This window comes from Kogia breviceps, chromosome 2 (assembly GCF_026419965.1).
Source record: "Kogia breviceps isolate mKogBre1 chromosome 2, mKogBre1 haplotype 1, whole genome shotgun sequence".
Lineage (NCBI taxonomy): Eukaryota > Metazoa > Chordata > Mammalia > Artiodactyla > Physeteridae > Kogia > Kogia breviceps.
Genome location: NC_081311.1, coordinates 104642624 through 104656428, shown reverse-complemented (window position 1 = coordinate 104656428; position 13805 = coordinate 104642624). Strand labels below are relative to the sequence as shown.

At 37.7% G+C, this 13805-nt stretch overlaps 1 protein-coding gene across 5 annotated transcripts in view; it reads left to right on the top strand.

Moving 5' to 3' along the window:
• The window catches only part of PTPN4 (protein tyrosine phosphatase non-receptor type 4), a 198307-nt gene that overhangs the window by 107895 nt on the left and 76607 nt on the right, over positions 1-13805 (top strand). For all 5 annotated transcript variants that reach the window (XR_010839098.1, XM_067025896.1, XM_059054910.2 and 2 more), the window contains exons 11-12: positions 5327-5390; positions 9242-9414. Coding sequence is in view for 4 of the 5 variants with exons in the window: in XM_067025896.1 (XP_066881997.1) it covers positions 5327-5390; positions 9242-9414 (237 nt within the window). In the remaining variant the exon portion in view is untranslated. The remainder of the gene's footprint in view (positions 1-5326; positions 5391-9241; positions 9415-13805) is intronic.

Sequence of the window (13805 nt, the reverse complement as noted above, 5' to 3'; positions counted from 1 at the left end):
CACAAGTTAGGTTAAAAAAAGAATGTGAGCATTTAAGATATTGATTGGAAAATACTATATAGTATTCCTTAAAATTTTTATTTTCAAGAATTAGAATAGATGGGATTTAAAGTTGTGAAAGCTACTAGATCTACATCATCCTGGAACATAAGAATTTCTTCTGATCCTAACTACTCATAGCAGTACATACTACAACATTAGGAGTACATTTATACATATACCACACATTCCCATGATTTAAGATCCAATATCAATTGATTTCCAAAGAAAATCAATCATTAGGTTCTGTGAAAATCATCAAATACATGGTTTACTTTTAGTTCTTAAAGTATGGATCTATTTTCACAAGAGCAACATACTGCTTAATACTACATGTGAATAAGGGACCATTTCAGCCTCATCATCTTTATTCAAATTAGTGTTCATAGAATTGCCATTGCCCTTAAATGGATATTTTAGCAAAGTGTTGTGTAAGTCTCCTTGAGGAAATCATAAAAATCACTTGATAAAAACTGATTATGATTACAGCTCAGAATTACCAAATTTCTACATGAATAAAGAGTTTTGAGTAAAAGTAGAAGTTTTAGAGCTGATAGTTTTATAAGATTAATAAGGTAGGAAAAAATCACTCATGGATTTTAATACATTTTATCTGTACCTTATAACCCTGCAACTTGGGTGTTGTTAGCTTTGTTTTTATGGATAAGGAGTGAGAAATGCCAGAGAAGGTGACTGGGCCAGTGTTAACAAGTATGATGAGTATAGAAGCAGAGCTTAAAATAAACGGGTCTTTCAGTTTCTGAAACACTAGCGTCTCCCTTACCTCTTCTCTCAAAATTAGAGCTCTGTGTAGAAAAAGTCACGCTCCGTGTAATAAATATATTCCCTTATTTCTTTCCACATATGGTTATCCCTAAATTATCCAGTTCAAGTTCATACTTTTAAAATGTTGAATATTGAATTGTGGGTTACTTGGATTCTGTAATTAGACTTCATTAAAATTAATGCTCATCAAAAAACACCATTAGTAAATTGAAAAGGGAAGGAGAGAATTCTGGTTCCCAGTCCAGCAGGTAAAGACTTTGGAAGTTGTCACCCCTGTCCTCACAAGAAAAAAAAAAACTGAAAAAAACTGAAAAAACTCAAAATCAACAACTCTTTTTAGATCCCTCAGAGAATTGAGGACATAGGGCATACTTACTGCAGCTCTGAAAACTGGAGAGACAGGTGAATACAAGGCATGACAACTTACCAGGACTAGAAACCACCACTACAGCCGCCCCTGGTAGGAGTACGGACAGGGTGATTGACAGATTGCTGGAGATGGAGCAGAGACTAGCTTGGACTAACTTACTTAGGAAGGACCCCTCGTTCTCATGAGTTTTACTCCCAGGCACCCCACCAGGATCTCAGGGTGAAGATTGGAGAAAAATCCACTTGCCTTTGAAGGGCAGGGGATGGGAGTTGAGCAGGAAAGTAACCATTTTGAAATATGCTCAGAGCTTTCCGTTCTTCTTAACAAAGATCTGCCCTCAAGGAAATCTGTTTTACCAGTACTTAACCAACATGGGTTTTACCAGAACCTAACCAAGGTGGGGGAAGGGAAGTACCCATTTCCAGCCCTCTCTGTACTTCCTGTTTCAGCTAGGGAGGGGTGAGCTGAGGGGCACTGAAGGGTGCAGCCAAGGGGCCCAGACCACTAAACCCGAGACCTAATCACAGATTTAAAGATGGGTTCCTCCTCAGCCCCAGACTTAACTGAAACATCACCAGGGCTCCTGTATAATAACAAAGCATCACAACTTAAGTCACTGCAAAGCTCAGGCTAATTAAGAAGGACTGTCTTGGGAAACCCAAAGACGACCGGAGAGACAGAAACCAGGATAGTAGAGCAAATAGCCTCAAGTGCCTGCCTCAGAGACTGCTCCTTTGGAACAGTCACAGCTGATTGAATTTGTTCCTGAAGGAATTCATGGCCCAGGGCACTGAATTCGTTCCTGAAGGAATTCATGGCCCAGGGCACTGCTGAAAATAATAGAGCAGTGTGTTGGCAATTAGAGGAGTTCCCAGCTGGGTGTGGTTTTTGAGCGAATGGGGTGACTAGTACCCCTGGTCATCTCAGTGTTCCTGTGGGCACACCCAGAGCTGTGCTTTTCTGAAGAGCAACTGCAGAAGTGTAAACTGGAGGTTGAGGGTGAAGACAGAGTCCGTGCAAGTAAACTACCAAGTAACAGGAAGCTGGGAAGATGGGAAACAAATACTTACACTCACTGTGATGCGATATGTGAAACGTGGTTGCCAGCAGAATATTACAAGACACAAAGATAAAGGAAAGTAAGACCCAAAAAGACAAGCAACAGTGGCAATGAACACAGGGGTGCATAAATCTTTTTGATTTAGTGTTTTCATTTTCTTTGGATACATACCCAGAGGTGGAACTGCTGGATCATATGGTAGTTCTAGTTTTAGATTTTTGAGGACCCTCCATACTGTCTTCCATGGTGGCTGCACATATTCACATTCCCACCAACAGTGCACAAAGATTCCCCTTTCTCCACATCCTTGTCAACACTTGTTGTTTCTTGTCTTTTTGATAATAGCCATTCTGACAGGTGTGAGGTGGTATCTCATTGTAGTTTTGATTTGCATTTCTCTGATAATTAATGATGTTGAACAACTTTTAATGTCCCTGTTGACCATGTGTATGTCTTTGTAAAAAATGTCTATTCAGGTCTTCTGCCCATTTTTTAATCAAATTTGTTTTTGTTTTTTTAACAACTTTATTGGAGTGTAACTGTTTTACAATAGTGTGTTAGTTTCTCCTTTACAGCAAAGTGAATCAGTTATACATATACATATGTTCCCATATCTCTTCCCTCTTGCGTCACCCTCCCTCCCACCCTCCCAAATTTGTTTTTTGATACTGAGTTGTATAAAAAAGTTCTTTATATACTTGGATAACAAATCCTTATTGGATATATCATTTGCAAGTATCTTCTCTCATTTGGTAGGCTACCTTTTTGTTTTGTTGGTTTGCTTCACTGTGCAGAATCTTTTAATTTGATGTAGTCCCATTGTTTATTTTTGCTTTTGCTGCCCTTATCTGAGGAGACATATCCAAAAAATATTGCTAAGACTAATGTCAAAGAGGTTAATGTCTGTGTTTTCTTCTTGGAGTTTTATGATTTCAGGTATTACATTTAAGTCTTTAATCCATTTTGAATTTATTTTTGTATATGGCGTGAGAAAGTTGTCCAGTTTTCATTTTTTCTGCATGTAGCGTCCAGTTTTCCCAACACCATTTATTGAAGAGACTATCTTTTCTCCATTGTGTATTCTTATCTTCTTGTCATAGATTAATTGACCATGTGAGCATAGGTTTATTTCTGGGCTCTCTATTCTCTTCCACTGATTTATGTGTCTATTTCTATGCCAGTACCAGACTGTTTTGGTTACTGTAGCTTTGTACTGTAGTTTGATGTCAGGAAGCATGATTCCTCCAGCTCTGTTATATCTCAAGATTGTTTGATTATTCGGGGTCTTTTGTGTTTCCAAACAAATTTTTTTTAAAACTTTTCATTTTATTTTGGAGTATAGGTGATTAGCAATATTGTGATAGTTTCAGCTGTACAGAAAAGTGATTCAGTTATACATATACATGTATTTATTCCATACAACTTTTGAAATTATTTGTTCTAGTTCTGTGAAAAATGCCATTGGTATTTTGATAGGGATTGCATTGAATATATGGATTGCCTTGGGTAGCATGGTCATTTTAACAATATTAATTCTTCCAATCCAAGAATACAGTGTATCTTTGCATCTGTTTGTGTCCTCTTCAGTTTCTTTCATCAGTGTCTTACAGTTTTCCAGGTTTTACATCCTTAGGTAGGTTTATTCCCAGCTATTTTATTCTTTTTAATGTGATGGTCAATGGTATTGTTTCCTTAATTTCTCTCTCTGGTGGTTCGTTGTTAGTGTGTAGAAGTGGAACAGGTTTCTGCATATTAATTTTGTATTATGGGGTCCTTTTTTATGATTTTCACTTCTGTGTTTATGTTGCCCATCTGTTGTTTGTTCTTGCTTTCTACTGTATCATTTGGAGCTCTTAGCCTGTTAATCGTAGTTGTTTTAAACTCCCAGTCTGATAAGTCCCACATTCCTCTCATATCTGGTTCTGATGCTTACTCTGTCTTTGCATTGTGTTTTTTGCCTTTTGGTATGCCTTGTAATCTTTTCTTGATGGGCAGATAGGATACCCTGGTAACAGGAACACTGTAAATAGGCTCTTAGTAATGTGGTGGTGAGGTGTCAACAGAGGAGGGTTTTCTGTAGTCCTGTGATTAACTCTCAATGTTTTAATGAGCCCAGGCCTCTAGACTGTGAGCTTCACAGTGTTTCTCATTTTTTTTTTCCTCTCCCCTTGGTTGGGACAGGATGACTAGAGTGGGCTGGACTTGGGTGTTTTCCTTCCCCAGGTCAGGCTCTGGTTAACGAGTTTCCCCTAAAGGTAGGCCTTGTTAAGAGCAGAGTGCTCTGGCCTAGTTCAGCATGGTTTCTTTCTCTTTCCCTGTCGGAAATCTGAGGGTACTTTTCTTTGGTATTTACTGTCGGAATCTGTTTGAGCTTCTAGAGCTAAATCTCACAATACCGTGAGGTCTGCCCTATGACTGGGGCCTCTTCGGGTTTTTAACCCTTCAGGGTTGACCACCACACTGAGCCTTCAACAACTCATAAAATACAGTTCAGGTTTTCCTGCCCTGGCACTGCTTCCTCTGGCAGTTTCTGCTCCTGAATCTTCTCTGGGAAGCTCTGATTCCCTGTACTTAGCTGTTGGTCTCTCAAAACTTGGCGGTAGCAGTTTGCCCTGTGCTCTTCCCTTCCTTGTGTATTTAAGAAGAGTTGTGGATTTTTCAATCTGTTGAGCTTTTTACTTGTTGCCAGGATGGAGTGGTGATTTCCAAGCTCTTAACGTGCAGAAAACTACTTGCAGTTTTAAAGAGTAAATAACTATATTATTGGTATTCTTAAAATTTTAACTTGTGATATGTGTTTTTATGTATTTCTTTAGATACAAAATTGGGAAATGTATAGTTTACAGCAAATGTTCTGATAAAACTAAGCTCAGTTGAGCATATAAATTCTAATTATTTTTTCACGAAGCACCAAAAACTTTAGATTCTTTATGTACTTTATATATGTATATATAATTAAATATTTAGACATTACTAAACATACAGTTAAAAGATTATTTTTTAATTTTTTTGATTAATATTTTTATCTTTGTTCAATATTTTAAATACTCCAATTCATTCTCTTTATCCAGGTTGAAGATTGTAAAAATTTCTTTCAAGTGCAAACAGTTTTTTATTCAACTGAGAAAAGAATTGGTGAGTTGATCTTATTAACATAAATTAAGTCCTTTAAGAAATGTCATCATTCATTACAGCACTTTTAGTGCAAGTAAACTTGTTATTAATACTGTTAATAACTGCCTACTTAATTAATTAATTCACATTTTATGACAAAGTATTTCCCTAGTGTTTCTGAGGTTCTGATCAGAAGTTATTCTAGATATCTGTTCTGCTATCTCTTGAACTTAGAAACTGATCTCAATTGTGATGTTCATTGTCGTTCCCAGGGTCCATTCATGAGGTCAGTAACTGAGCATTTATATGTCCTTTTTCTTTTTCTTTTTCTTTTTTTTTTTTTTAAACTAAATCTACAGCACTTCCTTTCACATATGAGTACATTTCATTTGGGGGATTCTGAGCGTTCAGTTTTGTTCCTAGTTCGTGAATGTGTAGTACATTTCCTCCCTTTGTTGGACTGGTGATGTCCTTTTTGTGTATTAAATATAACACGTTATCACAGAAAGTACAGTGTTGGAAAGAATTTCATCTTATAAATGATTATCTATTTCATCAAATTAAATTAACCTTATCCTTTGACTGACATTACTAGAAGTCTTGACAAATTAATGCACATTTCAGGATGTTTGTATGTGTATAAAATGTATTCAGGGACTTCCCTGGCAGTCCAGTGGTTAAGACTTCGCCTTCCAGTGCAGAGGGTGCGGGGTCGATCCCTGGTTGGGGAGCTAAGATCCCACATGCCTCGAGGCCAAAATACCAAAACATAAAATAGAAGCAATATTATAACAAATTCAATACAGACTTTTAAAAAAATGGTCCATGGGCTTCCCTGGTGGTGCAGTGGTTGAGAGTCCGCCTGCCGATGCAGGGCACACAGGTTCGTGCCCCAGTCCGGGAAGATCTCACGTGCCGCGGAGCAGCTGGGCCCGTGAGCTATGGCTGTTGAGCCTGCGCATCTGGAGCCTGTGCTCCGCAACGGGAGAGGCCACAGCGGTGAGAGGCCTGCGTACTGCAAAGAAAAGGGGGGGGGGGGGGGAGGTCCACATCAAAAATACATAATAACTAAATAATAAAATAAAATGTATTCAAAACCTTAAAATGTATTTGAATCTAATGTATTTTATAGAGGATATTGATCTACCGACTATGATTCATCATTTATACTCAAAAAACATAGAAGTTTTATTTCAAGAGAGTTTTTATTGAAATAAAACCAACAGAAATTACGTATAGTGCTTGATAAGTATACAATACACAATGTTATTATGTAGAACATTACTACCACCCTGGAAGCTGGTATTATTGCTAGTGGAGTTGACGCCCACTAGCAGTTCATTGACTCTCCCGAAAGGTAAATATTCTTCTCATCTGTATCATCGTGGATTAGTTTGCTTCGTTTTGAATTTTAAAATACAAAGTCATACAGACTGTTTTCATTTTTGCTTTCTTTCCCTGAACGTTGTGAGAGTCCTCCATGTTGCTGTGCATGGCGGCCGCGTGCCCCTTCGCTGTGGGATTCTACTGCGTGAATATTCCGCACGCTACTTATTCGTTCTTACTATGTTAGTGGGCAGTTTTGCCATTTCCACGCTGTGGCTGTTATGATTAATGCTGTTAATGAACATCCTTGTACATGTTTCAATAAAAGTTTAGAGGAATAAAATATAATAAATCCTATCCGGAAACTAGAGAACAAACATTTCACTTTGATAATTATATTGGTAGGAGGCGGTATTTAAGTCAACTTTTCCAGTTTGCTTCCCATTATAGTGCTATTGTTGTTAGTAATAATAATAATATAGTATCTAACATTTCTTAAGGTCTTAACTGTGTGCCTGGTAATATATCAACCATTTTCATATTGTTTAATCTTCACAGCCATTCTCTGAGGTAGTGTTAGTGCATACAAAGCAACTGTGAAACATAGTTAAGAATTCTCTGGTGATCAAGAAGTGATATTTTAAGCATATCATCTTCTAACATCACAGTTTAATATTTATACATGGGCATTTTACTGTATTTTAGTCATGGAAGATATCTTCATGACCTTTTGATAGGCAAAGATTGCTTTAATAGGACGCAGAAGGGAAACTAACATTAAAGGAGAAGATCAATAACTAGAACTGTGTTAAAATTAAGAACTATGTTCATCAAAAGACATGATTAAGAAAGTCAGATAGCACAGAATATGTGTATAATACACACACACCATCTATGTCCTTGGTTGTGTATCCAGCCCAATCCAGAAGTACGCTAGTGACTTGAACAGACACTCCAGTAACTCTCCATGGCCAGTAACATGAAAAGCTGTTAAACCTCAATTAAGCATCAGAGAAATACAGGTTATAACCAGAATGTGACAATTTCACACAACCACCAGAATAGTGGAACAAAAAGATGGGGACCAGTGATTGGGGAGTGTGAGGCACATACACTGCTGGTAGAGGGGGTGTCTGTTGGGCTGATCGTTTCGGGAAACTGCTGGGCGGTACCGGCTAGAGCGGAGCACATGGCCTCTACGGCCCAGCAACAGAAATTCGCACCTACGCGCATCGGACAAAATACAGGAATACACATAGGAACAACGTTTTTACATCACCAAACTAGAAACATTAAATGTCTGTCAACAGTAAACAGGTAAATAAACTGTGGTTTATTCACATGAGAGAATAGTGTGTAGAATGAAATGAGTCAATTACTGCTTCACAATTACATGGAGGAATATAGAAACATAATATTGAACAAAAGAAGTCAGACCTAAAGACATACATGTATGAGTCCGTGTATGTAAAGTTGAGAAACAAGCATGATTAACCTGTGGGCATAAAAGGCAGAAGGTGGGCACATGTGTAGAGGTTATCTCGTAGACAGGAAGACAAAGGACACTCAGAGGTGCTGCTAACGGTCCATTTCTGGACCTGGTTGCAGTCACTGTGTGAAAATCAGAGCTGTACACCTATGACATGTATGCCTTGCTATAGATAGTTCCGTGAAACTATTTATTTAAATAGTAATTTGTGCCAAATTTTTAAAGAAATGCTTCTGTTGCTACTTATTTTAACTTTTTAATTAATTAATTAATTTATGTTTGGCTGTGTTGGGTCTTTGTTGCTGTGCATGGGCTTTCTCTAGTTGCGGCGAGAGGGGGCTACTCTTTGTTGCAGTGCGTGGGCTTCTCATTGTCCTGGCCTCTCTTCTTGCAGAGCACTGGCTCTAGGCACATGGGCTTCAGTAGATGTGGCATGCGGGCTCAGTAGTTGTGGCTCGCAGGCTCTAGAGCGCAGGTTCAGTAGTTGTGGCGCACGGGTTTAGTTGCTCCACGGCATGTGGGATCTTTCCGGACCAGGGCTCGAACCCGTGTCCCCTTCATTGGCAGGCTGATTCTTAACCACTGCGCTACCAGGGAAGTCCGTGTTGCTACTTATTTTAAAATAAGAATTTCAAAATAATGTTCAGAAGTGCTGAATGTTTTTATTTACTTATTTACAATCTAGACAGATTTATAAGTTTAGAGATATTGTTGAAAGGTGTGTTGATGTATCTTAAAGGTTAATTTGTGGGCCAGGATTGTATTTTGAAATAATTATAGCTACTAAGTTTTGAAAATAGATATATATCAATTTTTAAATTTGTTTCTAACTGTATTCTAAAATAAAAGTTCCTATGAGTTGTAATATTACCAAATGAGGTCCACATTTTGCAAACCTTTCCATTAATTTTACTGCTTTTTTATGGGATAAGCAAAAAAGACACAGGAAGAGTTAGTGTTTGTAAGGGTAGAGTATTTACCTTTAAAAACTCAATTAAATGGAGCATTAGATCCTGACATTCCCATGATATTCTCTGCATTTTGTCATTTATTACAGCATGAATCTAGAGAAACGTTATTGGGATTTAACATGGTGAATTACAGAGCATGTAAAAACTTGTGGAAAGCATGTGTAGAACATCACACATTCTTCCGTTTGGACAGACCACTTCCACCTCAAAAGAATTTTTTTGCACATTATTTTACATTAGGTTCAAAATTCCGGTATTGGTAAGTATTGCTTATGCTTTGATACTTCAGTGTTCGATTTTTTTCCTCCCTTTAAATAAAAGTCTAGTTTACTGAACTATAGTATCTGTTACTCATGCGTGCCTACTGAGTCAAAGTCTCCGCAGAGTGTGGCGCCTTTGTCTAATCAGAAGAAAGTTCTGTAGGTTCTCATCATAAAGCCAGACTTGAGAAACCTGTTCCATTACCTGTATTCCAGGTCATTATTTCCTAAAGTAAATCAACTGTATTTAATTAGTTACAGTCTACTCCTGCTATAATTTCCATTGTCTTTGTTAAATATTTGTAAGATGACTTTCTCGTGAAGAAAATATTTAGATGTGGCCCAGAAAAGATTTGTATTGTAAACCTCAAGCATTTACGATATACCATTAAAAACACATCCTCCTTCCAAATAATTGGTAAAAGTAGCCCCAAAATTCAGTATCAGCACTTAACTAGGATTAAGGAAATTGTAACCATAAAAAAGGCACAGCAGATTCTTAAGTGGCTTGTTGTCATGATTGGCTCCCCTGTCACCATCCTAAAAGCAGTACTGGGAAAGTAAGGTGTTGGTACTTGTAAATTTAAAGGTAATTAGGTTTAGGGAATGAGTATGATGACATCGGTAGTGAGAGTCAAGGACAAATCAAAAAGTCTTATCTATTGGTACTAAATCTTAGCAGGTACAGAAGAAATCTCCAGTGAGAGAACAGTGCAGACCATACTGGTATTCCTTCAATAAACTTAATTCCTTACCTAAATGACCACTGGGGTTGTTATACAAGAACTAAACTTTAGCAGAACTCTTTCTTCCCTCTGACCTTGAAAATATGACATACACGTCAGTATACACACACCACTTCACTTAGGCAACAAAGAAATTAATAGAATGTAGTAACCAGCCTTTAACCATAATTTAAACCAGTCTCAGATGAAAAAAAAATCAAGTAATTTCCCCAAACTATACCACAGAAAACAAAATCTAGTCATGATGACTACAGATACCAAAGACATTTAAAGAAACCTGTTGGGGAGAAAATCATCCCTGAAACAGGATGAAATTTCTACCTAGATATTAACAAAAAGAAACTAGCTCAAGGGACTTGCCCAGCGGTCCAGTGGTTAAGGCTCTGTACTTCCACTGCAGGGGGCATGGGTTCGATCCCTGGTCAGGGAACTAGGGTCCTTCATGCCGCATGTTGCAGCCAAAAAAATCAGAACAAAACAAAAAAGAAGGGAAATTTCTCATCATGGAAGTTGAAGCACTAAATAGTAAATTAAGTAATTCTTAAAAACAAAAAAAAGCTCAAGAACTATCTAATTAAAAAAGAAAATACTGGTTGAGGGCAGCAACAGTTGCCATTCAGGCTGTTATTGCCCTTGGGGGAATATGGACCTAGTACTGGCAGATTTTACATGTTTAAAACAGTTTTATTAAGGTATAATTGACAGAATAAGTTACCATATTTAAAGTTTAAAATTTCATGTTTGGGGATGTATATCCATCCATGAACCTATCACCACAATTAAGATAGCAAGCATTAACCACCCCGGGATTTTCCTCATACCCCTCTGAAACCCCTTTTCTCTCACCTCTCTTTGTCCCCATATATCCGCTGGTCTGTTTTCTGTTTCTATAAATTGGCTTGCATTTTCAAGGATTTTATATAAATTGAAACATATATTTTGCATATCCTTTACATATATATTACATACTCTTTTACTTGGCATAATTCTTCTGAAATTCATCTCTGTTGTTGCCTGGATTGATAGTTCATTTCTTTTTATCGTAGGGTAGTATTCCATTGTGTAGATATAACACATTTTGTTTATCCATTCACTTAATTATGGATATCAAGTGGGTTGTTTCTCTGTTTGGCTTGCTTCCGGACTTGTGCTATTACAAATAAAGCTGCTGTGAACATTGATGTGGAAGGGTTTGTATGGACATTTGCTTTAAGTTCCCTTGGTTAAATACCTGCCCACCAGCAGTGTATGAGAGTTCTAATTCCACTAGATTCTTACCACTGCCTCCTGCTGTCTTTTCATTTGACTAGTTTTCTGAAGAGCACGTAATTTTGATAAGTTCAATTTACCAGTTTTTTCTTTCATGGATCTTTCTTTTGGTGTCATATCTAAGGAATCTTTGCCTAACCCAAGGTCACAAAGATTTATTCTTGTTTTCTTCTAAGAGTATTACAGTTTTAACCCTTACGTTTAGGTCTGTGATCGATTTGAAAGTAATTTTTGCATATGGTGTGAAGTATGGATTGAAGTTTGTCTTTTTACATATGGATATCCAGTTGTTCTAGCATTTTTTGTTGAAAAGATTACTCTTTCTCCACAGCATTGCCTTTGTACCTTTGCTAGAAATCAGTGGTCCATATTTGGGTGGACTTATTTCTGGACTTTTTAATTATAAGTGTTAAGTCCAGTAGTATTAGTCTTCCAACTTTGTTCTTTTTAGAAGTTGTTTTGAATGTTCTAGGCGTGTTGCAGTTTCATCTGAATTTTAGAATTAGCTGATCAGTTTCTACAAGAAAGACTTCTGGGATTCTAATTGGAATTGTGCTGAAACTATAGATCAATTTCAGGAGAATTGACATCTTAAAAATATTGAGTTTTCTCTACTAGAACTAAGCAGTGGATTTGGTAAGGTTGCAGGATACAAAATTAATGCACAGAAATCTCTTGCATTCCTATACACTAACAATGAAAGATCAGAAACAGAAATTAAGGAAACAACCCTATTTACCTTTGCAACAAAAAGAGTAAAATACCTAGGAATAAACCTACCTAGGGAGACAGAAGACCTGTATGCAGAAAACTATAAAACACTGATGAAAGAAATCAAAGATGACATAAACAGATGGAGACATGTACCATGTTCTTGGATTGGAAGAATCAACATTGTGAAAATGACTATACTACCCAAAGCAATCTACAGATTCAGTACAATCCCTATCAAATTACCAATGGCATTCTTCACAGAATTAGAACCAAAAATGTTATGCTTTGTATGGAAACACAAAAGACCCCGAATAGCCAGAGCAATCTTGAGAAAGAAAAACGGAACTAAAACATAGGAAAAACACTCTTTGACATAAACCACAGCAAGATCTTCTCTGACCCACCTCCTAGAGTAATGAAAATAAAAACAAAAATAAACAAATAGGACCTAATTAAACTTAAAAGCTTTTACACAGCAAAGGAAACCATAAACAAGACAAAAAGACAACCCTCAGAATGGGAGAAGATATTTGCAACCGAAGCAACAAAGGATTAATCTCCAAAATATACAAACAGCTCATGGAGCGCAATATCAATAAAACAACTGAATCAAAAAAGGGGCGGAAGACATAAATAGGTATTTCACCAAAGAAGACATATAGATGGCCAGGAGGCACGTGAAAAGATGCTCAGCGTCACTAATCATTAGAGAAACGCAAATCAAAACTACAACGAGGTGTCACCTCACACTGGTCAGAATGGCCATCATCAAAAAATCTACAAACAATAAATGCTGGAGAAGGTGTGGAGAAAAGGGAACCCTCTTGAACTGTTGGTGGGAATGTAAATTGATATAGTCACTGTGGAGAACGGTATGGAGGTTCCTTAAAAAACTAAAAATTGGGACTCCCCTGGTGGCACAGTGGTTAAGAATCGCCTGCCAGTGTAGCGGACACAGGTTCGATCCCTGGTCCGGGAAGATTGCCACAGAGCAACTAAGCCTGTGCACCAGAACTACTGAACCTGTGCTCTAGAGCCTGCGAGCCACAGCTACTGAAGCCCTTGTGCCTAGAGCCCATGCTCTGCAACAACAGAAGCCAGCTCAATGAGAAACCCGCGCACTGCAATGAAGAGTAGCCCCCGCTTGTTGCCACTAGAGAAAGCCCATGTGCAGCAACGAAGACCTAGTGCAGCCAAAAATAAATAAAATAAAAATAAATAATCATATCTTCAAAAAATGTATGGATGTACTTATAATAAAAACCTAAAAATAGATAGCCTGAGAAAATCATAATTCAAAAGGACACATGTACCCCAGTGTTCATTGCAGCTCTATTTACAATAAATAGCCAGGACATGGAATATTAGCCATAAAAGGGAGCGAAATTGGGTCATTTGTAGAGATGTGGATGGACCTAGAGTCTGTCATACAGAGTGAAGTAAGCCAGAGAGAGAAAAACAAATATTGTATATTAACGCATACATGTGGAATATAGAAAAATGGTAACAGATGCACCTGTTTTCCAGGCAGGAATAGAGATGTAGAAATAGAGAAACGACGTGTGGACACGGGGGAAGGGGAGGGTGGGACGAACTGGGAGATTAGGACTGACATATATCCAGTGCCACGCGTAAAATAGCTAGCTAGTGGGCACCTGTGG